The 25,638-nt window shown below is 40.7% G+C and overlaps 1 protein-coding gene and 1 long non-coding RNA gene across 2 annotated transcripts in view; one reads left to right on the top strand and one right to left on the bottom strand.

Annotated features, from left to right (window-relative positions):
- Window positions 1-25,638, bottom strand: part of kcnh3 (potassium voltage-gated channel, subfamily H (eag-related), member 3) — a 127,173-nt gene that overhangs the window by 24,702 nt on the left and 76,833 nt on the right. Inside the window, exons 2-7 of the mRNA XM_056438695.1 lie at window positions 22,234-22,467; window positions 14,656-14,790; window positions 8,511-8,650; window positions 4,811-5,069; window positions 3,149-3,306; window positions 2,228-2,429 (exon numbers count right to left, since the gene is read on the bottom strand). Coding sequence (XP_056294670.1) covers window positions 2,228-2,429; window positions 3,149-3,306; window positions 4,811-5,069; window positions 8,511-8,650; window positions 14,656-14,790; window positions 22,234-22,467 — 1,128 coding nt within the window. The remainder of the gene's footprint in view (window positions 1-2,227; window positions 2,430-3,148; window positions 3,307-4,810; window positions 5,070-8,510; window positions 8,651-14,655; window positions 14,791-22,233; window positions 22,468-25,638) is intronic.
- LOC130209236 (uncharacterized) lies at window positions 8,658-12,936 on the top strand. Its single transcript, XR_008834573.1, has 2 exons — window positions 8,658-8,744; window positions 11,553-12,936. It is a non-coding gene; the product is annotated as an uncharacterized LOC130209236 (long non-coding RNA).

Here is a 25,638-nt window from a genome sequence, read left to right as displayed (position 1 = left end):
GCTGTCCCCTGGATTCCCCGTCTGTCTGAAAAGTAAATTGAGCGAACGCTGACATGCATTGACTGCTGTGTTTCTGTCATTATGTGGTTTCGCTGAAAAGATAATGATAGATGTGTGAGGTCAGATCAGTCTCAATAATTGTAAACGCACACAGAGACTCACAAATGACAACACGAAGAGGGGAGTCTCATAAATACGTCTTATCAAGTGTGTAACGATCCACAAACAAATGCAGTGTGATCCACAAATAAATACATATAAATCCACAAACAAATAGACAAATCCACATAGAAATGCATAAATATTCACTACCGTTCAAAAGTTTGGGGTCACTTAGAAATGTCTTTATTTTTCAAAGAAAAGCACTGTTTTTTCAATAAAGATAACATTAATCAAAAATACACACTAAACATTGTTAATGTGGTAAATGACTATTCTAGGTGGAAACGTCTGGTTTCTAATGAAATATCTCCATAGGTGTATAGAGGCCCATTTCCATCAACTATCACTCCAGTGTTCTAATGGTACATTGTGTTTGCTAAGCGCCTTAGAAGACTAATGTCTGATTAGAAAACCCTTGTGCAATTATGTTAGCACAGCTGAAAACAGTTATGCTGGTGATATAAGCTATACAACTGGCCTTCCTTTGAGCTTGAAGTTTGAAGAACAAAATTAATACTTCAAATATTAATCATTATTTCTAACCTTGTCAATGTCTTGACTACATTTTCGATTCAATTTTCAATTCATTTGATAAATAAAAGTGAGTTTTCATGGAAGACACGAAATTGTCTGGATGACCCCAAACTTTTGAACGGTAGTGTATATTTGTGATTTTTCTTTAAAATTTATATAAATCGTAATTTATTTCCGTGTGCATTGGAATGTATTTTTAAATCGTTCTGCGTGCAATTTTAAATTGAACATATTTGCAAATTGTTCTTTGCGCATTTGTGAACATTCGTGTTTTCATTTGTGAGTCTCTCTGCGTGCATATGCAATTATTGAGACTGATCTGACCTCATATAGATGGGTTGGTGCAAATCAATGCGAGAGAGAGAAACAGATGGAGGGAGGGAGAACGAGACAGCGAGGGAGAGAAAATGAAGGAGAACAGGCGGTGAAGTCAACACGTCATTATGGGTCCCCGGGTCGAGTCCATAGCTTAGAAAACATGCTCATTGTGGTGAACTGACTCGACACCATGTTGATGCTTGTGTTGTCTCCCCCCACACCCCCTACACCCCCCTTCGCTCCCTTGGAAACTGCCCATCTGTTTCTACAGGTTCATCAGATTGTATGCCAGACTTTCACATCACCTGAGGGATTTGAGATTCTCCTCCGAGAGATGCTCAGCAAAGCGTTGTCTTAAAAAGCATCGTCTGTGAAAACTCCAGACACTCGGGGGGGTTTCGTGCTTTTGCATAACCGCCGCTGCGACTTCGGTTGCTGATGCAAAAAATAACCGTCATCGTTCTGCTGAGGAGTTTAAGTGCCATCATCGATCTGTGTTTTTCAGCAAGTTGAGAGGAGTGTGCAAACGGTGTAATCTGAACTTTCATGCAAGAATCATCAAACTAAAACCACAGAGAAGGACTGTAATAGGATAAGAGCTCATTGCATCTGCATTCGGGAACACTCAAAATGTTTTCCTGGGAACAGAGTGTAATTGAGAAGAGTGATGGAGTATCCAATCTTAGATTTGCTCGATTTGCCCAAAATTAAATATTGGTTTGTGGCTGTGGGAGGACTTTTACTGTACAGGCACAGTGACAATTAAAAATATGAACAGGAAAAGCTCTCTACCCAGAGAAAATTGATTTTTTTCTACTCCCTTCCCACAGACACTAAATACAGAGCTGAGGAGTGCACCGTTTGCTGTAAATACGAAATAGGAACATTTCTTTTGGCCGTGACAACATAGTGACAACAAGTGGGCACTATTAAAGTAGCTTAGTTTAGTCGTAGTTTTTGCATTCAGGGAAATTGGTTTGGTGTATTGGTGCTTGTGACAGAAAATGGAATTAAATAACACACTTTAAAGTGCAAAAAAGGAGAGAATATGCAATATAGCGCCTTAAATATGTGCATTTGCATGAGATTCAATCAGAAACCACCAGTAACGCAAATGTACCTCACAACTACACGTAAGTGCAGCTCTTGAGTGCATTTACTTCTATTTCATAATTGATTTGCTCTTAATGTGGTAAAAAGTGTGTACACTGACCAATATCCCAGGAGCCAGGGCTTTCGATTTCCTTGCGACCGATGAAGTACCAGACGCAGGCCATCCAGTGGGCGAGCAGGGCGAACATGGACATCAGCAGAGTGAGAACCACAGCGCTGTACTGGGAGTATCGCTCCAGCTTCTGCAGCAGCCGCAGCAGCCGCAGCAGCCGCACGGTCTTCAACAGGTGGACCCCGAAGAACTGCAGAGAGACACAGAGCACATCGGTTCACACGCACACGCACACACACACACACACACACACACACACACACACACACACACACACACACACACACACACACACACACACACACACACACACACACACACACACACACACACACACAGTCTCGGCCTCCAGGGTTTCTCATACATATAAAATGTATTCTCCATTTCATTCCTTTCATAATGTGCTATTAACACTGTGTGAGTGGAGGTGATGGTTTTATTCAAAAGATAGATCTTATTCCTCCATGTGCTATGAAACAGTTTCCTTCTCGAAATTGAAAAATGTAAACCAATGTTTGCATGAGTGTAATCCAGACCGCAGTTTGAATCTTCTTCTTCTTTTTTTTTTTTTACGTGGAAACAGCGGAATGGCTCGGTCCCATTTGTTTGTCTGATGATTATCAGTTCTGAGGAAATGTCGATATAATAACTTTACTAGGAAGCCAAGGGCATTATGCATTAATTTGCCTTCCCTCCCCCCCCCCCTAATTTAGCTCGCTGCCATGGGTGTGTCAGCGTGGATAATGAATGCAGGAGACAGAGTGTATGTCCACATTGAAGTGCTTTTCTTTGCGAGAAAAAACAAAAAACAAATGGTGAATAGAGAGGCTTGATTTGTCACACACCTAGCTGATGTGAACACACACACACACACACACACACACACACACACACACAGAGGAGACTCACCACGCTGATGTTGAAAGCATACAGCAGGTCAAAGGGCAGGGCGGCAATGACATCGACAAAGAGCCAGGTGGTGACGTAGTGAACGCAGATGGAGCGGGCGTCGTACACAACCTGACCCGACGTGCTCACAAAAGTAGTTCGAAAGTTTAGCAGAATATCTGCAGAGGACGACAAGCACAGCAGAAGCTGACGGCAGGAAGCACCAGCAGGACAGTGTGACTGAAACACGAGGGTGAAGGACGGACAGTACAGAGCGATGGTTACTCAGTGAGTCACATGCATCTTATTGATAACAGAACAGAAAGAGGTATTAGCTATGCTTATTATATATGTGCTTCATATAATTTAAGAACGACACGAGAGGTTCAGCATGACTTTGTCTTCTCGTGTCAAACTGTACTTCATTCAAGTCATGGAAGAAAGAAAATATACTTTCAAAGGGCAAAGGGACTTTTCAACTGTTTGGAGACATCCTGTGATCTAGTCGTAATTTTTTTTGGTCATTTTCACTTTTTTAGTTTGAAAGTTGACTTAAAAACTTGAAGAAAAGAAGAAGCGAGTATAGTTGCTGCTTTTGAAGATACTGAGATCTTAATTCTAAGAGTTTTGAGCATAATCTTTTTCTTCACTGATTGTTTAATAGGCCTGTTCTTCTCACCACATGGCTTTTAAATGGAACTGTTTGACAGATTAAACATTAAAGAAATACTTCACCAACAAAATTTGAATTTATACATACATTTTCTTGAATTCGTGAAGAAAACGTGATTTTTTTCCGATTATATATTCACGGTAAATATAGTTGTGCGGCTCACATTCACTTAAATTCATTAAGACTTTCCTCAAATTTTCTAAAGTTATCATAATGTAATGCGGGGGGAGGGCCCGATACATAAAATGGTAATTTTGGGTCGCTTAAAAGAAAAATGTAATGCGATTTGTCGTAAAAAAGGCTAAAACCCGACAAAACCACCAGCACAGCTCTCATTGTAACCTGCTATGTATCGGGTCTTCATAGGAGTCTGCAGGGTGGAGTTAATTCATAAAAAGCATCTGCATTTCATCAGAAATAACCGGAAGCCGGGTGTCACATCTGCAGCAGTCTGAGCGAACGTATAGATAAAAACAGGCGTGGCCTATTGGTTCTAACAAACAGGATATCCGTTGACTGTGTTGGGGCTCGTATAATTTCATTGCAGAAGTTTGTTGATGCAGGGTGTGTGTTCTCTCGTTTTCCATTAAGGCAAATTGTCCTTTGAAGAGCATTCGCACAACTCTCCCACGGTTAGAAGGGCACCGGTGGGGACGGGGAGGCCCGTTGTTTTCTCGGAAATGGGTCGGCAATGAGACTTAATGATCTGTTGTGAATGGCTCACATCCCTTTCACTGCTGCGTATGCATCGTTAAAAATGAAACTTTCATCATGATGGATGAGCCTCTTACAGACGGGCTGTTTCATTGGCTTCTCTTCGGGAGCGATTGATAAATCGAAGAACAAACAGCCGATCTTCTCAATTATTAAGTCCTGTGAGCCGCTGAAGCCGAACATTATGTTTGATTCGAGAAAGCGGCCAATGGGAAGGAGCGTTAATGCAGCGCTCAGGTGCGTGTCCTTTGCCATGAAAATGACTTCATTTGTCTGGACACCGCGTTCCCCCTCACCTAAAATGAACAGGATCTCCACGAGGATGTCGCTGACGCTGGGCGGGCTCCGCGGGGCGGTGCTGCTGCCTTCGTCCCGCCCTCCCGCCACCGCGAAACACACGTTGTACGGCACGGTGACGGCCACGTAGAAGGTCGCCAGCAGAATCAACCAATCCCAGCCGGCCTTGAAGGTCCCGTAGTGGAGCAGGATGAAGCGGGACTTCTGGATGGCTGCTACCTTGTACTCCGGGATGGGAGGCTTATCCCCGAACATGTTCTGGGTCGGACGACAGGTAGAGAGAGAGAGAGAGAAATGTTATCACCACTCTCTGTTTCTTTCATGCAAACACTCGCTGAACCTCTTACAGCTCATGTTGATGCAGAGGCACATTAAGGAATTCTTATCAAGAGCCCCTTGGGTGGAATTACAGTTTGCATAAAATCTATAAGACATTATTTTCTATATGACAAACTTTTTCTTTTAAAAGCATTAATTACAAAATACAGAGCTTTAAAATAGCTATTTTCTTTGTAATGATGTCAGATACTGTGGCAAATGTTTTTTTTAATAACTTAAAGAGATATTAAGAAGAAAACATACTCAGTGTTTTCACTGGCATATATCTGTATGTTATAAGCGGACGATATTGTTTTAATGTCATTTTCCAATAGATTTCATGCTCTTATCAATCAAGTTGTTGTGTTTCCTGCATGAGGACCCTGGTTGTTGTCTTATTGTCATAATCAGCAAATAAAAAGCTTACATTAATACAGTAAAGAAAGAAATGCAAAAACCAAGGTGCTCATTAAAAAAATTTGAAAAGGTTAAACTGGAAACTTAATTTATATATATATATATATTTATGTATATGTATATGTGTATATATACTATATATTATGTATATATATATACATATGTATAAATATATATATAGACATAATATACATATATATGTATATATATATATATACATATATTTATATATATAAAAAACATATTTATACAATATAAAAACGTCCATGTCCAAGGAAATACAAAAAACTAAAATAAAGATACAGAAAAATAAATAATCCCTCAAAAATTGTGCGTCAAACTTGTCGGTTGGGAACTGCACAGGTCGGCATGTTTGTTTTTATTGCTGAGATCAGCAAAAACGCAGTTTTTTTACCCCAAAGTCAAAGAGAAGTGAGCACACTCCCGATGCCCTTCACACCATCTGTCAGGGTGTGTGTGCTGCAGTCGATCTACTGGCTACACTGTGTGTAGTTGCTTGGTTTAAGAACACCCTGTCGCATCTTGGGAAACAATTAAACAAAAAAGTAACTAAATTTGTATTCACTCTGGATAAAAGAGGCTTTGAAAAATCTGGATTCTTCATTGTTGGACAACCTGTAGGGTGTTTTAAAGTACTTTAAAGTATATTCATCCCTACCTCTGTGACTTGAATGTAATCATGAGTCTAAAAGTCTCAAAAGTAACACACATAACGATGGCATGAGAGGCCGGCTGGGGCCAGTTTGGTATGCAATCCATATTATGGCAACCAAACATGTTGTGCCTATAATGAACCTGCAGTTGCCGAGCACAAAGTCAGTCCAGAAGCAGATTTAAAATGTTTTTTCATCGATCGGAGTAGACAACAGACTGTGTCTGTAGATGGACGACGTGTCTCCGCCTCCTCCCACTGGAGAGGAGTGAAGCCAAAACATCCAAAGGGAACTGGATACAGCGTCGCAGGCGGGGCCCCGTTCATTCCTATGTAAGATGCTCAGTGGGGCTTGAAAATTGGACTTCAGAGTAAAGAGTTCAGATAATAACCCGGAGCTTTAACCTCCTGAACCCCACCCGATTTTTGAGGTTTCTGCTCGAAATGACATACCCAAACTAAAAAGGGTGTAGCTCTGTAACCACAAAAGCTATTTGAATAATGTTGGTGTTATAATAAAGGGAACACATGTGAGCTTTTGTTCAGATGTGTAAATATTAGTATATATGTTACTGGTTAAGAGTAAATAAAGATGAAACTTCTATTTTCATAGAAGTTTCAGGTTCGATTAAAAAAAAAAGCACTTTCAGGATGAATATATCCTGGATGGATACACAGCAAAGGCCTAAAATCACCCAGATAATAATACAACTTGTGAACAGACTCTCTGCAAAGTTTGACTCAGAAAAAATAAAGCAGAACAATAGTTGGAGACTTTTTAGTAAAGAGAATTTAGGCGAGGTCTCTAAAATTTGCATTTGGGCACATTGAAGCACCATCTGTGCCATTTGACTTTTCTCATGTACCAAACCATTTATTTCACTTTCACTTTTACTTGTGGTGTTCAATACATGCAAATACATCATTATGTGGCTTTAAAACAGTAAATCAAAGATTAAAAAACGATCAAACAAAGTGGTGCTGTGCGCGTGCATGCTGTGCGTAAAGCCGGTTTTTGGGTCTGTCACAGCGCAGCTGTTGCGCGCGCAGATATCTCCGCCGGGGAAGGGCGGATTTTAAAGAACGACACGTCATTGGAATACTTAGAGCCAATAGAATCGATTGGTACCAAGAAAGACAACATTGACAGCACTGTGAGCCAATAGGAGACAGAAAGGCGTCGCCATATTTGAAATGTGAAATCCGATTAGCTGAAATTGAACTTCCTGACAGCTGACTATGACGCTTCCCCAAAAGTCCGCCTGGTTTTTAAAGGGACCTACACACACACTAAAGCCATGCCAGCTGGAATGCAGGGGAGAGAAACGTTTTTTCTTCTTCTCAAGAACAAAAGTATGTTGAATTCGTTGAATGTAAAGCTATGAAGCGATTAATATTTCTGTGTTCTTTGGCTTATATCTCCGTGATACTTTGGTGCAGAGGGATTCTGTAAAGATATTTAGAATCTGTGTGAAGTCCTCTTGCTTTCGAACATCTCATTTTTTATGATTGCACAAAGCTACATGTCGCTAGCTACGGAAACGTTCTGAGTGGGCCGACACCTGACAAAATGATGATTATGATATTTGTATTTTTATTTCAGTTGGTGTTCGAGTTGTGTTTAAATGGCTCACTGATACTTGTAGCCCCAGTTGTCTTCTTTAATTTGATGTACAACATCAATATATTTGCTCATGTTTATTATAATAGTATAGACAGTTTAAAACACAATATCAAAAATGCACCATATGTGGTGCGTTGGGGCTTAAGCATTAAACACATTATGGGGCCCCACAGATCAGGCACACTAGCCCACCTCCAAGCCCTCGGTCCAGCCTCGTTCTCATTCACATGAACAGAGGAAGGGAAATAACTTGGCTATTATTCATGACTTGTCGATGTCTCTTTTCCAATGTAAGTCTTTATTTTTTGCGGGGAGTTGCATCAAAAGATGAATCTGTAAGTTGTAATTCCACCATTTGGCCACTGTGTAAACTTGGCCTCAAAAGTCGTCGCTCTTCCAGGGGCCTTAAAAAAACGCTCGCTTGTTCTGGCTCTACCTTTGGAGCCCCACATGAGCCATGAATCCACAACCTAAGTTTATCGGTCACTACCCAAAGCTCACAAACATAATGTCCCATCCGCTCACATGGAAGGGGGGCGGGGTTTATGACCTCTGACGCAGCCCGCCGCCAGGGGGCGACCAAGATGTTTCGGCTTCACTTCCGTGGAGCTGCCGTGTCGTCCGTCTGTATCCAGTGGAAGCTGGCGGCAAACGCAGAGACACTTACGTTGTTGAGCTTCAGTTTGCCCTTGTCTTGTTTCTGCAGGTGTCCCGACAGGTGATAGAGGACCGCTCTGCTGCGGCGCCGGTTGGTGTTGAAGCCCGGAGGCCGAGTTACCTGATGCACCTTAAGGCCCGTCTCTTCATCTGTGGAGGAGAAGGGAACATGCTGAGCCACGAATTCAGCCCAAGCTCTGTGTCTCGGGGAAAACATCACCGGCACCGTCTCACCTCGTGAAATGTGAGCTCACACCTGCAGACTCCTATGAAGACCCGATACATAGCAGGTTACAATGAGAGCTGTGCTGGTGGTTTTGTCGGGTTTTAGCCTTTTTACGACAAATCGCATTACATTTTTCTTTTAAGCGCCCCAAAATTACCATTTTATGTATCGGCCCCTCTCCCCGCATTACATTATGATAACTTTAGAAAATTTGAGAAAAGTCTTAATGAATTTAAGTGAATGTGAGCCGCACAACTATATTTACCGTGAATATATAATCGGAAAAAAATCACGTTTTCTTCAAGAATTCAAGAAAATGTATGTATAAATTCAAATTTTGTTGGTGAAGTATTTCTTGAATGTTTAATCTGTCAAACAGTTCCATTTAAAAGCCATGTGGTGAGAAGAACAGGCCTATTAAACAATCAGTGAAGAAAAAGATTATGCTCAAAACTCTTAGAATTAAGATCTCAGTTTCTTTAAATGCAGCAACTATACTCGCTTCTTCTTTTCTTCAAGTTTTTAAATCAACTTTCAAACTAAAAAAGTGAAATTGACAACATTTTTACGACTAGATCACAGGATGTCTCCAAACAGTTGAAAAGTCCCCTTGCCCTTTTATGTATCGGTCCCTCCCCCCGCATTACATTATGATAACTTCATAAAATTTGAGAAAAGTCCTAATGAATTTAAGTGAATGTGAGCCGCACAACTATATTTACCATGGAGATATACAAGAAAAAAATCACGTTTTCTTCAAGAATTCAAGAAAACGTATGTATAAATTCAAATTTTGGTGGTGAAGTATTTCTTTAGTCTCACGTGGGTCAAATCAACTCTCTTTGTGAACTTGTGTTCCAGTGGAAGTCCCAGTTAAGATATATCTTAACTCCTCTGTACTCTGATGTACACATGCTGCTCTCGTGTTTGTGGAAATATTTGATGCGGTGTCGACCTGCTCTCTGCCTTCGCGGCTCTTTATCGACTAAACAAGGCGCTCTTCAGGTACTATTCACCGCTGGGCTGAGATCCAGATCTGTGTATTAACAGATCATAATAAATTATTATTATCTCCGGCACCTCATTCATGTCATCCTTCTTTGTCATTTATTGAATAATGGAAGATAAGATCAGGGAAGGGACACGAGGAAATACAACAGGTGGATTATGGGAGTTGTTTTCTGTTAAGCTGTCGTCACAGCGGAACATCTTTTCAAGCGCTCTCCGTTTCCACTTTACATTTCCTCTTATGATTTCCCCCTCTGTCTGCCTGCAATATGATGCCACGCTTGGCAACCCCTGTAACCAAATCATTTTCATATTCAGCCAGTAAATTTGATTTGTTCGTGGTATCTAAGGTGGATTTCAACCAGTTTAGACGGTGCAGCACAGACAACGCAACCACTGTCGCTGGGACTCTTCTGTTTTCACGAGACCTCTCCTACGAACGCTCATGTGGTCGTAAACACGGTGTGTGTGTGTGTGTGTGTTTCTTGTTTGCCACACGGCGTCTGAATTTGCGTCGTTTTTGACGGATGTATAAATGCCGTTGAATAATAAGGGTGATATTCACTGCTCTTCTTAAAACTGAAGCTTTTAAACAGGAGAGAAAACTACCTCTTGTGTCATAGGAAGTGCCATATCTGGCTAGCTCCAGAACTGTTTTATCCTGTGGACCTTTGTCTTGCTTCATTTCTTTCAGTTTTTTTTCCTGTTTTCTATTTTTTCTTTTTTTTAGCTGTTTAGCCACTAAAAAGTGGTGTCAAAGTTAAACATTTAAGTAAAAAGGTTCCTACTACTTTTCAAATCGGCTGGATTTAGGGTCAGTGGAGGCTGATGGGATTTAAAAATGTGCCAACGGGTGTTATTCCTGGGAAACTGTACACCTTCAGTGGTGATACAATACAATAAAGCCATAAGAAATGTCCCCCAAAATCAAGCTTGTCTGCCTGTATTATCAAATCAACAACCCAGCCTGCAGAGAACAGGTTGGCCGTTGAATGTTTCTGAATCCGCTGGATTCCCTGGATGCAAAGATACGTTTCATAAACACTTTCATATCACTTGCACACATGCACAATGCCATGTGGTGAAGACTGAGACTTTTGGTTAGGTTTAGTCAACAAGACTACCTGGCTAAGGTCAGACAATCTTAATCATCCTAATTAGTGACCTTTATAGATGCGTAGTGACTTTTACTTTCCCTCATTTTTTTGTTGTTTGTCACTTTCTCCCCTCTGTCATTTTGTTCTCACATCAATTCTTAGTTTTTAAGCGATTACACACTAGCACAAACAGTTTTGAAGATTATACACACCGGCCCTTTAAGGGAATCATCGCTGATTCAACCAGGAAAAGAGTCATCGTACCCCTGAAGGTTATTCTACTAAATCCTTGTGTAGAGAATGGTACTGCCCATTTCCACCTGTGACTGCTTCTCATGAATTTGCTGTTGGCCTATGTGGGAACGTAATATATGGATCAAGAAGGGTATTTACGCGCCTTAGGGTACATTCTCATGTTTGCGCTGTGATTACTGATAGTGCTGGTTTCCAGAATATACAGTATGTTCTCTGGGGGAGAATGTTTTCACTAGAGGGGAAAAGGGGGCTCGCTATACATTTTAAATTATTAACACAGTCAATTAACACGTACACGACTGTGTGTGTGTGTGAGCACGTTTTTGCACATACTAGTGTGTGTCTGTTTGTAAAAGAAGTGAGAATTTGCGAGTCTCTCTCTCTCTTTATTTATCATTTATTTCTCCATCGTTAATATGCCCCGCGTCTTTTTCTGTCCCTCTCACCGGCTGATTCGATGCTTCAGAAAATACACACTAAGTGCCAAAAGAGAGACTTTCATCCGGCCAGAAGACTCCCACTAAGGAGCAGAAGCAGGTAAATGGGATCGTTTGTGTAACATGTCAACGCCTTTCATCTCCATTATTCTCTTGTTGTTTGTCATTTTTCTCCTCTTTCATTTGTTCTCACATCAAGAGGTTCTTAATTTAGCAGAAACCCGAAAGTCATGATAATGGGTCTAGTCGTCTCATTGACGAATCAGAAAGAAAAGCAATTTAAATCTATCTCTTTCTCTCTTTCTCTCTCTCTCTCTCCGTCTGTTTTCACTGTTTTTCCTCTGTCCCCTGTGGTGTGTACTGCACTCCAAATCTGGAAGCTTGAATTTAAAATGTAATAACTCATGCGATCTGTAAAACTCAGCCAGAGTATATGAAAGCAGCCTTCAATCATTTCGGCACTGAGATATTCTGCCAAATGTGCGAGTCATGTGCAAGTGGGTGAAATTGGTTAAGTGATTTCAAGCAGGTGCTCTTGGAACCAGGAAGCTGTGTGAAGACAGAAGCTCTAAAAGCCAATCAAAAACACTAAAATGTGAAACACGCCACTTAATCTTAAGAGTTTTGATTATTCTGCTTCTCTACATTCAACTTCCAGACTCTCTGCAGTGAACTCAGCTGGCGACAGGTTTGTGATTTTAAAAGTAGGAGTTTGAAATCTGTAATAATTGCACAATTAATTTTGAGCAAAAAACGTCTGAAGGCTTACGAAATACTGAATGCAGAGGTTTTCCAACACGGATTCAAGAACTCTAAAATCCTCTCCTTCGGTGTTGCATGCTGGGGGGTTTCTCTCTCTGAGTGCAGAGAAACAAACAGATTGAAACAGCCTGAACGTCTTTGGGCAAGAACTGCTGGAGGGCCAATCAATAATGTTTGCTCCAAGATGGTACATTACTACCCAGCTCTGTCAGCACTAGACTGTAACTACCTCCTCCATCTGTCCAGGTTGGACTTTCATTTTGTCTGTGTCAGTTGTTGTCTGTCTGTTGTCCGGTCTCTGTATGTCTTGACTTGCTGGTCGGCCGTTTACTCCACCTGCGTGTCTTCTCTTGTCGTTCACCTGTTTGCAGTTGTATGTCACATTTAGTCTGTAAGCTTTTATGTTGTATCTCTGACATTATGTTTTTATTCTGTCCATTTTAACATTGTTCTCCCCTATTTTATTTGCTTTATCTGTAGATTGTATTTGCAATCTTATGTTTTTAGGTTTGTTCTTAACATCAGCAACATTGGGACTACAGATGAAAAATAGCCTCTTGGCTAACTCTGGCACATTTACTGCAATGTTTTTATCAATGTGCACTGTCCCTTATTAAATAAACCATTTAAATAAAATAAAAATACAACCAAGCAACCAACATTGCTATACTTTATTGGTAAGATGTTATGTCAGGAAGGTAAACATACTTTCAGGTCAAGGGGGGTAACAAATAAATAAAATAAACTGAGATCAAGTCCTCCAGATTAAAGGGGGAAAATGAGGTTCCACTAAAACGACCCAAAGAAGAGTTTTCTGATGCTTCCGTGTGATCGGAGGCACCTTTCAAAACTAAGTATTTGACGATCTATTCCTGAACTTAACTAAGTATTTGAAGATCTTATTCTGAACCTAACTCAGGAATTGACGATCTTTTCCCGAACCTAACTAAGTATTTGACACCATCTATTCCTGAACCTAACTAAGTATTTCACTTTTTTTTCAGAACTTAACTAAGTATTTGAAGATCTTATCCTGAACCTAACTCAAGAATTGAACATCTTTTCCCAAACCTCACTAAGTATTTGATGATCTTCTCCCGAACTTAACTAGGTTTTTGACGATCTTATCCTGAAGCTAACTCAGGAATTGACGATCTTTTCCCGAACCTAACTAAGTATTTCACTTTTTTTTTCAGAACTTAACAAAGTATTTGAAGATCTTATCCTGAACCTAACTCAAGAATTGAAAATCTTTTCCCAAACCTAACTAAGTATTTGACGATCTTCTCCCGAACTTAACTAAGTATTTGAAGATCTTATCCTGAAGCTAACTCAGGAATTGACGGTCTTTTCCCGAACCTAACAAAGTATTTCACAATCTTTTCCCAAACTTAACAAAGTATTTGAAGATCTTATCCTGAACCTAACTCAGGAATTGAAATTGTTTCCCCAAACCTAATTAAGTATTTCACAATCTTTTCCTGAACCTAACTAAGTATTTTTGTTGCCCAAACTTAACAGAGATTTCCTGCATGTAACAAGCGGAAATGGACACGTGTTGCTGGACTTTGGTAGGAAAGCCTTCACCTTCACAAAGGTTGTGAGTGGAGTTTGCATCCTCCTCCAGTTCCCTCACAAACACGGCGTGGTAATTTCCGTTGTGACCACGTACCTGCGTCATCACAAGCTGTGTGCCGTCTCTGGTGTCAACGGATCGCCATGTGTGTTTTCTTTATAGGCATCCGTTAATAGCAGTGGATTATTCAAATTGACGGACACACTTATCTAATCATGGGGAGATTTACACCGAAGTAAATTGTTAATTGATGCTTGATTGTTGTTTGCTTGAAATTACGATAACTGCAGTGGCACTTAAAAGCTGCAAGGCAAAACCGTTCTGCAGGATGTCGCCCTCTCCAAGCGGGAACGTAATTACAATGATCTTGAAACTACACACTGCGTTGCCATTGAAGATCACGAGGAAGCCTTCTGTATTTTTTCTCATCGGCATCAGCTATTGTGAGAACTGGAAACCACAACATGTAACAATGCGGACATATTCAAAATATAGAGGTCCCAGAGAGCATCTCCAACCACATTCAGTTTGTAGATGATAGGAATTTATTGATTACAAAATATAATGAAGCCCAGACCGTGACAAAATAATAATAATCTTTACTCAAGGTCTATTTACTGCACAAGCATTTTATCAAGCTTTTCAACTGCCTCGCCTGGTCTTCTGCACGTATTGAGTCGGCTCAGTTTTCATCTTAAGTGAAAACGACGGCGGGCCACAGGTGATAAGACTCTGAGATGCAATCGAAAGCGGACGACCAGAATTGAAAGCGGGCGCTGTCCATGTACACTCACCCGTGTCCCCTCCATGCTCGGGATCCTGTTCCTTCTTCTTGTCGGTGATGTCTTTGTGGGACACGAGGAACAGAACCACCTCACCCTTTTCATTCTTAATGGGCACAATGTCCAGAAGACACCAGAACTGTGTTCCTGGAGAGAGAGAGAACACAAAACACACACAATCAATGTGTCTTTTCTTCCCGAATGTACATTAAACCGGGTATAATGATAATTATTTATCAGCGTGCCATCTTTGTCCTCCATCCCACCTCTCTATTAATGACACTATGTCATATCTCGTCGGTTATGTTAAGTTTTAGCTTTTAGTCCTGTTTTCCATGTCCGCTTTTATTTTGTAGTAACTGTCCTCTCTTGTTTCAGAAACTTTATTTCCTGCCCCGGTGTTTCCTCGTTAGTGTGATTGCCTGCTCCACCCCTGATTGTGTCCACCTGTTCCCCATTTCCTCATGTATTTTAAGCCTGTCTACCTGTGTCTTGTGTCAGATCGTCTTGTCTCAAGTCTCGGCCTGACCCGTCTAGTCGAAGTAATTGTTGTTCTTGATAGTGTAGTCTTTTGTCCTGGTTTGCTTTTCCAGCATAGTTGTGATTTTGTTTTGTACTTTGATCAAGTCTTTTTCCAGTATAGCTGTGATTTTCTGTTTTTCTAAGCCCCATCTTAGTTTCCTGCTCAGCAGCAACTTTAAGTTGTACTTTGTTTTTTTTGGAATTTTTGGGGACTTCCTATGTTTAAATAAACCCTTTTGATTGCCCTGAACTTTGGAGTCGTGCTCTTGGGTTCTGTTTTTTGAGTCGTGACACACTATTGGATGGAGCTCTCATTAAACTTTGTTCAGACCTTCGTGTTTGTCTCAGAATGAATTATAACAATGTTGGGGAGCCTACAATACTGTACAATCCTTTAACGCTTCGTCGCAAATGGTTTCATGCTGACGCGCTGAGCTGAAGGACACTGTAAATCAACTACCTGCTAGCATCACAGCACCACCACGGTGAGTATGTTGGCTGTGCCAAAGTACAGCCTTGTTTCCAATCACAGCCTACCAGCCAAATGTTAGGCATAGCAGGTCTGTGAAGTTAAGTAGTCAACTCATGCAGCAGGGTGCATCAACATAAAAGTGTGTGGGAGGAAGCTCGGCCAACTGGCAATGTGTGTTTGCGTCTGAGCTGTCACCTTCTGTACTGGAAGCGCACGTAATGTTCCTTTAGTCACGATGACTTGAAGCTGTGTTCCAGCAGCAAGTCGACACAATGAAACACCCACCTGGGAGATCAGTTGTTTTTGTACGATTCATTTAGGGGTTGTCTACGCGGGGCTTGTTAATGCAATAACTCGCAAAAGTAAGTTAGATTTGATAATTGTCCACATGATAAACTCCTAAATAGTCGGCTTATTACAGTCATTTTTGTATGTGTCAGAGCATTTGGTTTATTGATTGGTGTGTTTATGAAAACTTAAACGTATCAAAAACCAATATAAATGCCATCTGTCCTTCACTTAAAATGATAGACGAGACGGAAGAACACACACACACACTCACATAAGTGCACAACAAGGCAAAGTACTTATTATGCTAAATGGCTCATTTTAAGAATAGAGGGTAATATATTTCTGGATTTAAATAATCAATGCGTTCATGTGTTCATCACTTAAATAATGCAGCCGTAGAAAGCGGAGCTCATAACCACTTTATATACTGCTGGGTGGCGTGTGAATTTCTCCCCAGGATGAATAAAGTATAATCTTAAATAATACAGCACCATTTATTTGTTGATTCGAATTGTTGTATTATTAATCGGAGTCTTTAAAGTAACTTGTGACCGAAGTTATCAAATATATGTCAAAAGTAACATATCAGCCTCTGAGATGTAGTGCAGAACAAGTATAAAGTAGCAGAACATTTTAGGAAATGTACAAATACCTCAAAAGTGTACACAAGAGTAAATGTACTTTTAAACACCAATTGTGAACGCTAGCATGTTGAGATGAGATTCTGTATTGAAGATACATGTGAGTGATAATATATGGAAATCAGGCAGAGCTCTGATGCATAATTCCCTGTAATGTAAATAAAACATTTTTAAAAACCAGCACACTGCTGTTTTTGCTTTGTTTGTCGTGTTTTTTTTATTATTATCTCAAACGGGATACAACTCAATTTCATCGCCAAACCATTTGTTGCATCGTGCCAATTATTCTCCTTGAATCAACGAATCAACATCCCATCTTCGGCGTCCGCGAGTCACGTCACGTTCATTACCTTCACGGGTACCGTGAGCCTGCAGCTATAATAAGACATGCGTCCACAGAGGCCCTTCAGCCTGGATGAAAAGCTTTTTTCCCTTTTTTCATCCTGTTCCATCTAATATTCCCTCATAATTCAGAGTATAGGTGCAGTGTAGAGAGGAAGTGAAGGTTGACCGTGCGTCAACTGTCAATCAGAATACTGCAGACGACACGTACACCTTCGATACGACTCTCCTGACTGGCCGGCAACGGGAGCTTCGGGGGCTGTGATTACATTTCCCACCAGCGCAGAACATGCATCATTCAGGCCATCTGGCTTTGTGATGATATTATTAAGAGGAGTCTCGCAGATATTTAGAATGAGTTGGTTAAAAGATATGACACAACCATTGGACTTTAAAGAGTCATTTACCAGCAGCCTCAAAGCATCGTGTTGCTGCCCTTTCTAGCTGGAAGCAGTGGTGGGTATACATATAGTACATTGACTCAAGTACAACTTTCAGGTACTTGTACCTTACTTCAGCATCTGCATTTGATGTTACTTCATACTTCCACTTCACTACATTTATTTTGTCAGCTTTTGTTACAAATTGATGCATTGCAGAGATTCCTGAGACAAAATGTGAATGAATTATTAAACTGTGTATTTTAATGGATTAAGCCACCTGGCAGTACTTTAAGTATAGTCATTCATATATACTGCACTATTCCCCACTGCAATGTAGGTAATGCACTTGAATGAATGCATCAATAATTATAATAATCCAATAATATCATTATTTACTTTTGGTACTTTTTTGTTCCTTATTTCTAATATTTTGTATCTTTAAGTTGTTGCACCTGTAAAACACACCAATAGTAATGTCACTAAGTCAAACCACTGGAGGTTAAGCTACTCTTCAAGCTTTACAAACTTTAATCCAAGTTCACAATAATTGAAGAAAAAAGAAGCATATCATTGAAAACAGTCACACCAGCTTATTCTCCATGCGTCTCTGATTGAAAATAACAAAACCAACCGTGTGTGAGGACCCTCAGTACTTTCTGAGTTATCTACTTTGTGTGTGAGACCCGACCCAAAGTTCACTCTTTTTCTTCTTAAAGATTCCGGCCACAAATATATAGAAGTCTAATTAAAAATTAAATAGAAAAATACTTTGTCTATATTTTGCATGCAAAAAGAGAACATTAAAAGACGAAATATCACATCCAGATAGGACACATTAAAACAGAAGCAGGGTCAAATAGATATATAAAGTGCTCTGTGCTGAGGTAGCAAGCTGCACAGGGGACTCTGTGCTTTGCCCCGAGGGCAGAACCCAATAGAGGTGATTTAATGGATGGTTACGGTCGCCTAAGATTGTGCCCTCTTAGAATTGGACTGCTAAGGCATGGTACAAGGGAGTGTGGTTTGTCTGCAGCCTGTAATTGGACTGCATAGTTTTAATACTTTGGAAAGCTCTGTCTTACTTTTGACACTTCAGTAAGGTTGAAAGTGAGAATACCTTCAATTGGGGATTGGTTCACTCTGTTTAAAGTGCATTGGCTGATCAATGCAAGATTTAAATACAGATTTTAGAAAATGCTTTACTCAGCACTTTACTTTATTTTTCCCCTGTGTATTTAGTTTTTTAGTATTGTGTTTTGTGTTTAAATTTATTTTCATTGATGCTCTGATGTGCGCCGCTGCTGTGATTTTTGAAATTTCCCCACTGTGGGACAAATAAAGGAATATCATATGTTACATATTGCATTTGTTGGGCACCATTTCCAGCCACAGATTAGTACACGTTTGATGAACAGGTGAGGACATGTGGGATTACGTCTAGTGTGTGTGTGTGTGTGTTCATGGTTATCATAAACTGTGTGTAGGAAGTGACCATGATTGGACTGCGGAGGAGTGACGTATATGGACATTCCCTGCTTTATGGTCTATTGGACTCTAAATGGACCATAATTTCCTCAACAAACATCGTGCTGTATTGAAGAAGACTTGAAACTAGTAATTGAGACCATGAACTCATGTTTACAATGTTTACTGAGGAAATAAATCAAGTGGTCATTTTCTTATAGACTTCTATACAACTGGTGGTCAGTGGAGGGAATACCGGTTTGAAGCACTTCTGCCTTGGCTTCACTTCTCAGACCTGCAGGTTTCCAACTGATGATATCAAACTGATGATATTTAATTATTATTAAACCATGTTTGGACAACAGAGGGCTCTCTGGCACTGAGGAACAAGATACATCCGACTTTGACACGCACACAATCCTGGCTGGTCTTTTAAAATGCATTGCTGGTTCTGGTGTTTTCATGGGATTTGTTGACATTCGGGATAAACCCAGACGAAGATTGCCAGCCTTATCCTTTGAATGAGGGTTATCGAACGAGATAAGTGACCCCATGCTGGCGGCTCCATGAATGCATGAAATCCGGCTGAAACAAGCTGCCGGGGTTTTCCGTTACGCACCTGTAATCTCTGACCCGTGTCCTCGCGGGCTGCATGTGGCACACTGCATACGGTGTCCGGCAACTGCGAGACTAATTCCCTCCGGGGGATCATGCGATTAAATAATGCATTGAAACCAGCGAGACGACCGCCTCAATAAAAACATCAGCCATATTGATGGGAGTTGTCCCCGTTTGACTGGAACGTGGCGGTAACCAATAGCGGTACCGACATCTCATCCCCTGTCCTCGTCATGCATAACGATAGGCAAGATACAAAGATAAAGAATGGAAAGCTGTCTTTAGTATATATTGACTATTCACCATATTATTAGAGCACAGCGTTATTACTCTGAACAGGTTTTCACGGGGGAAACTAACTTGTGATGCGCTTGTCATTCATTGGTTAATGTTTTTTTCTTATATCGATTTGTTTTGACACTTTTTATTTCCCCGCTACTGTTTACATTTTTGTTCAAATTTGTATTACCAGTGGTTCGTTTCTTCCGTTATTTATTGGGCTGTAAATCGTGTCAGTATGAATATATTATGAGTGTGTGCTGCGTGGATAAAATGCAATTTTAAAGTAGTGCCCCAGGCTTTGATCTGAGACAGGGAGCTTGATATGTTTGTGTTTATTCTTTCCTTTGCTCCCCTGGGGAAAAGCTTACATGCCAATGTGAGCTCATAGAGAGATGATAAAGAGTATAAAACACTTCTAATTTGTCGTGTGTGTGTTTGGGAGAAATGTGTTGCTCTTTGTTCCAGGCTTATATCTCAGAGGACAACATGTTTCCACGTCTCCCTTTTATTATTGATTAATAAAGAGTGGATGAATGACCTTTCCGCTCATGCTGTTCTTTCACAAACCTCTTCCCTCCCAAGTCTTTTTTCTTTTCTCTCTGGATCTTACTTCCTTTCTTCTTTTTAAAATCAAGTGCTGGAGCATCGTCGTGGTTTATTTTGTGGTGAAACACACGCAGAGCAACCATTTCCAAAGCTCTTTTGATATGTAATTTATGCATGACTCAGTGAATCACACATTCCTTCGCTCAGTTGACACATATGGAATCTGGCATACATATCATCCAATTTACAGCATATAATATTTTTGTCAGAAGGATTACTTAAAGTCATCGACTTTTTAATCCTTTATTTATAAGAGATATTTGGGATTTGGACTTTCTATGACACCAATGAATGCGTTACAGACATGCTCATGATGCCTTATTATAGGCGTATAGAACGGTATAACTTAAGTTAGATGTGCTTCATAACAATACTTATAGCACATTTTCTAATGACTTGTTTGGTCAAGTATCAGAATACTTCATAATCCCTGGTCACAGACTGTTTTGTAATTCAGATTGTTGTAATACATATGAATATTTTAAAAATGTATTTTAATCACTGTAATTATGCATTTGAATGTGTTAAAAACTTACTTAAATCCATACAAGAATGCCACATAAAACATAGAAAAATTAATTTTTAAAGCAAACAATGATCACTTAGATTCACTAATAATCACAATAAATGCATTATAACAGTGACAATAATGTGTTAATAAAAGTAACATAATTGTTATAAATATTGGCCCTATTGTATAAATTTCTAGTTTATTTCTGGGACAATTCAGCAGAAAAGTGATGGAGTGAGCAGCTGACCTGCCACTCAAGCAAATGTGTCCTTATGCTGTTCATCTAAAAAAAGAATCTCAACAGATTTGGTATAGGAACGTGCTTTCACCTGGTGGACAGAGGTGATGTGTGAATGGATGGATGTGTGGATGGATGTATGTATGGATAGAGATGTGGATGGGTGGATGTATGGATGGAGAGATGGATGGGTGGATGGATGGGTGGATGGATGTATGGATGTATGGATGGAGATGTGGATGGATGGATGGATGGGTGGGTGGATGAATGGATAGAGATGTGGATGGGTGGATGAATGGATATATGGATTGATGGATGGAGATGTGGATGGGTGGATGGATGGATGGATGTGTGGATGTATGGATGGAGATGTGGATGTGTGGATGTATGGATGGAGATGTGGATGGGTGGATGTATGGATGTGTGGATGGAGATGTGGGTGGGTGGATGTATGGATGGAGATGTGGATGGGTGGATGAATGGATATATGGATGGAGATGTGGATGGGTGGATGTATGGATGGAGATGTGGATGGGTGGATGAATGGATATATGGATGGAGATGTGGATGGGTGGATGTATGGATGTATGGATGTGTGGATGGAGATGTGGATGGGTGGATGAATGGATATATGGATGGAGATGTGGCTGGGTGGATGTATGGGTGTATGGATGTATGGATGGAGATGTGGATGTATGGATGTATGGATGTGTGGATGGAGATGTGGGTGGGTGGATGTATGGATGGAGATGTGGATGGGTGGATGAATGGATATATGGATGGAGATGTGGATGGGTGGATGTATGGATGGAGATGTGGATGGGTGGATGAATGGATATATGGATGGAGATGTGGATGGGTGGATGTATGGATGTATGGATGTGTGGATGGAGATGTGGATGTATGGATGTATGGATGTATGGATGGAGATGTGGATGTATGGATGTGTGGATGGAGATGTGGATGGGTGGATGGATGGATGTATGGATGGAGATGTGGATGTATGGATGCGTGGATGGAGATGTGGATGGGTGGATGTATGGATGTGTGGATGGAGATGTGGATGGGTGGATGTATGGATGGAGATGTGGATGGGTGGATGTATGGATATATGGATGGAGATGTGGATGGGTGGATGGATGGATGTATGGGTGGATGTATGGATGGGTAGAGCACTAATGGATGCAGTGACTCAGACAGTTTCCTTCCCGCCGTCTCACCTTCCTTCTTGTAGAACACCAGCTCGGTCTTGAACTCCCGCCTCTCGTCCAGGGCTCCTTGGATCTGCGCCGTGAACCGGTCGCTGGTTTCCGTGCCGTACAGGAAGTGACAAGCGCAGCTCTTCTGCATGAGCTCGGCGCGGGCGTAACCGGTGAGCTCGCAGAAGCCGTCCGAGCAGTAGACGATGGGGTAGAGCGACTGCACCTGGGCGTTCCCCAGGACAAAGTTGCTGTCTGTGAACAGAGAGGAGAGGAACGACATCAGATCTGTGAAAGATCACACATGCATGTGCAGAAAACTGTTCTTTCAATTTGTAGTCAAAGTTTCTTGTATTTTCATGGGTTTACAAAGGGTGTAAATAAGACTTTAATAGTCCTGTTTGTCAACTGGGAACACAGAAAACTTCTATTTGCAGTTTAATTAGTTAACATTGAATCCAAAAAAGAAACTATCCAATCCCAATGTTCAACCACTCAAAGTAGGACTCACACGTCATATGTGTATCCCCCGTTCCTCAAAGAAACCTCTGCGTTGATTTCTACCAAAATACTCAAACGTGAAAGCAGCCTCGGTGTGAGAGCACACACACGCCACCGGAGCGGGAGCCCGGAGGATTACTAACAAATATTGATCGGCCGAGGTAAACACCGTCAAGAGTTTCATTATTTGATGCAAATAGCACATGTGCCCTCCCTCAAGTAACAATCTAGTGTACAAGCAGGAACCATCATGATCATGTTTACTTCTGTGTGTTTGTGTGTGTTTGTGTGTGTGTGTGTGTGTGTGTGTGTGTAAATACCAAGCGGAACATTTTGCCAGTGCATATTCAGTTAATGGCCGCGGGCATTTAGACGAGTGAACTCTCTAAAATTTACTATTTATTACTTTGTGCTCAGGCGTTTTCATTGATCCATCAATTCTAAAGGCCTCCGAGACCCCCTTACTGAATATTTTATGGCCTCACGCAGGTGTGTGAGGTGTGTATGTTTGTGTGTGTCTGCGTTGCCATACGAGCTCATTTGAGAGACAGCGCAACACGTTGTGGGGATGGACTTATCGAATCAGAGAGAGGAAACATAAGGATGAAAGGAAAGATGTTTTCTTGGACGATGTCAACATGAAAGAGGCCAGTTAAGGCTGTGATGTTCGCCTATCAGTGCAGAATTTTACTCAAGTTGCATCTTGTAGTATTTCTCAAAACAATCCAGCTCATTAGTTAATTACTTTCCATGTCTCACATGTGCACACTTCCTCCCTTTTTATGCTCTCCTGTGTGGACACCAGAGATATCCGATGATGCAGTAAAAGAAACACCAAATAAAAGACATTTCACATCCCAAAGAGTCTCAGAAATGCCTTAACCCTCTGGAGTCTGGGCTCATTTTCTAGATTTTACACACAAAAATTAATTCACCTTTTAAAGGCTTTTGCATATGACACATACCCATGTGTTATACATCAAACATTCCAGAATATTCTCAGCTCTATATATAATGAGGCCCAATTGTCCTCAGGCACAAGTGGAAAGAGAAGATATGGCCCTAAAGCTGAAAATTGATGTTCGATTCTTCATAAATTCTTCACATCTCTTGTGAAAACACACCTTTACTCATGTGGACGAACTGTTTTGGTGTTTGAAATTGGTTTACCAAAGGTCCAAGTTCACAAAAGCAGTGAAATATCTGAATACAATGCTAGATACATGTAAATAGATATCTAAAACCAAATTTAGTTTTATCGTTGTTCTAGTAAAAATGATGTGGTCCGTCACACCATTCACCAAAATGATAAGAATGGGACTGAGAAATAAGGTAAAATAAAAAATAAATATTTAAAAAAACGGAAACAGTGAAAAACGCGGTGCTGCGGGCGTCGACTTAAAAGGGTTAAAACAAGCAATAGTGCTTTTGCTGGAGACTATTTGTCAGATGCAGATTAATGTGCATATGTATACCAGCAGTATGGTGTATTTGGGGTTCACTCAGGACAACATATGTTTCTATTTTTGGACAAAAATGTAGCTTTCTGGGACAGACAAATGATATATTAGACCACATATCTATTGTTGACAATATGAAAACAACGTATGAATATAGCGCAAGGATTACTTTTTAATTCAAGATTACATTATTCAGAGGAAATCAAGTGTCGCAGGCCAAAGAGCAGGGCTCGGGTAAAGCTGTGGGGAAACAGAAGTCAGACATCTTCGAGGCACTTTGGCAGAAATTATGACGACGTGCAAGAACACAATCTCACTCGGGTTTTTAAGCAGTCATTATTAGCTCTTCTCAGTCGGTTGCCAGGAAACCGTTTTCATGTGCAGCTTCCCCGAAAACTGCCCTGATCCATATCTCTTTCTCTACCTTACTGTCACTGTCACTCCGTGCTCTCCCTCTCTCATTTGTTAAATAGAAGTTTAACTCCATCCTCTTGTGATTGTTCTTGACAGTTTATGCTCAGTCTCGCTCGGCTGCCTCCTTCCCGTCTCCTTCCTGCCTCCTCAATTCTAAATTCAGTTGGTTTTAATGAACGTCTCGCTGTCTGTCTTACGCAGTTATGTCAGGTTTATGGAGGCTGTCTGTGACTCAAATTACAAATGAGGGGTGCAGGGTCTGACCTGTGAGGTAAGGCTGCCGGATCAGGGTCAAAATGGTAAGCACAATAACTTCTTTTTCAGTACTTAAATCACAATTATGTATCATGATTATTCATTGATTTGAAGGACAACATATTTCTCATGTACTTTCACATTTAAATGAACGGAACACATACTGTGCTGTATGTGTGTGTATCATTGTACTTCTGCCCCTGTATAATTAACAGATGGATTGGCTTACTGCTAAAAACGTATGTAACCACTGACTAATTGCACCCTTGTTTCTTTTTAGCTCAAATGTGTCTGACACTCCTGCAAATGAATCACAAAATGTGACAACTATTCATGTGACGAAGACATCGCAGCACCCAGAAAAGCTGTCGACACAGTTACCGGACAAATCCAATGCACCCTATGCTGCCAAAACAACAAACACCTAGCAGCTAGTAAAAAGGCTTTTACTAAGCGATGGCACACGATAGCACCACCCTCACAAGATGGATGGTCGAAAATGTTGAGAGATTTTTAATTTCTTTCTTTTTTCCCCCCCTCTTTCGACTCTGATTGATTTGGGTTCAATAAGTCAGAGCTGGAGTGGCTCGTCGGGAGGATTAAAGGGAGGTCAAGAGGACAGTCAAGCATCGGAAATACACAAAAGGTGAGCACATTTGCTGCCAATGATTTTTGTCTCCTTAGCAACTACAAGAGTCTGAGCTAATGTCAGCGCATCCAGATCACTGATGACTCACTTGCAGTGCCTTACTGTGCACATCATAATGATCAGAACTACATCTGAACTGGAACTAAA

The sequence above is a fragment of the Pseudoliparis swirei genome, chromosome 2 (genome assembly GCF_029220125.1).
Source record: "Pseudoliparis swirei isolate HS2019 ecotype Mariana Trench chromosome 2, NWPU_hadal_v1, whole genome shotgun sequence".
In the NCBI taxonomy this organism is placed as follows: Eukaryota; Metazoa; Chordata; class Actinopteri; order Perciformes; family Liparidae; genus Pseudoliparis; species Pseudoliparis swirei.
This window is presented reverse-complemented; position numbering and strand designations above follow the sequence as displayed.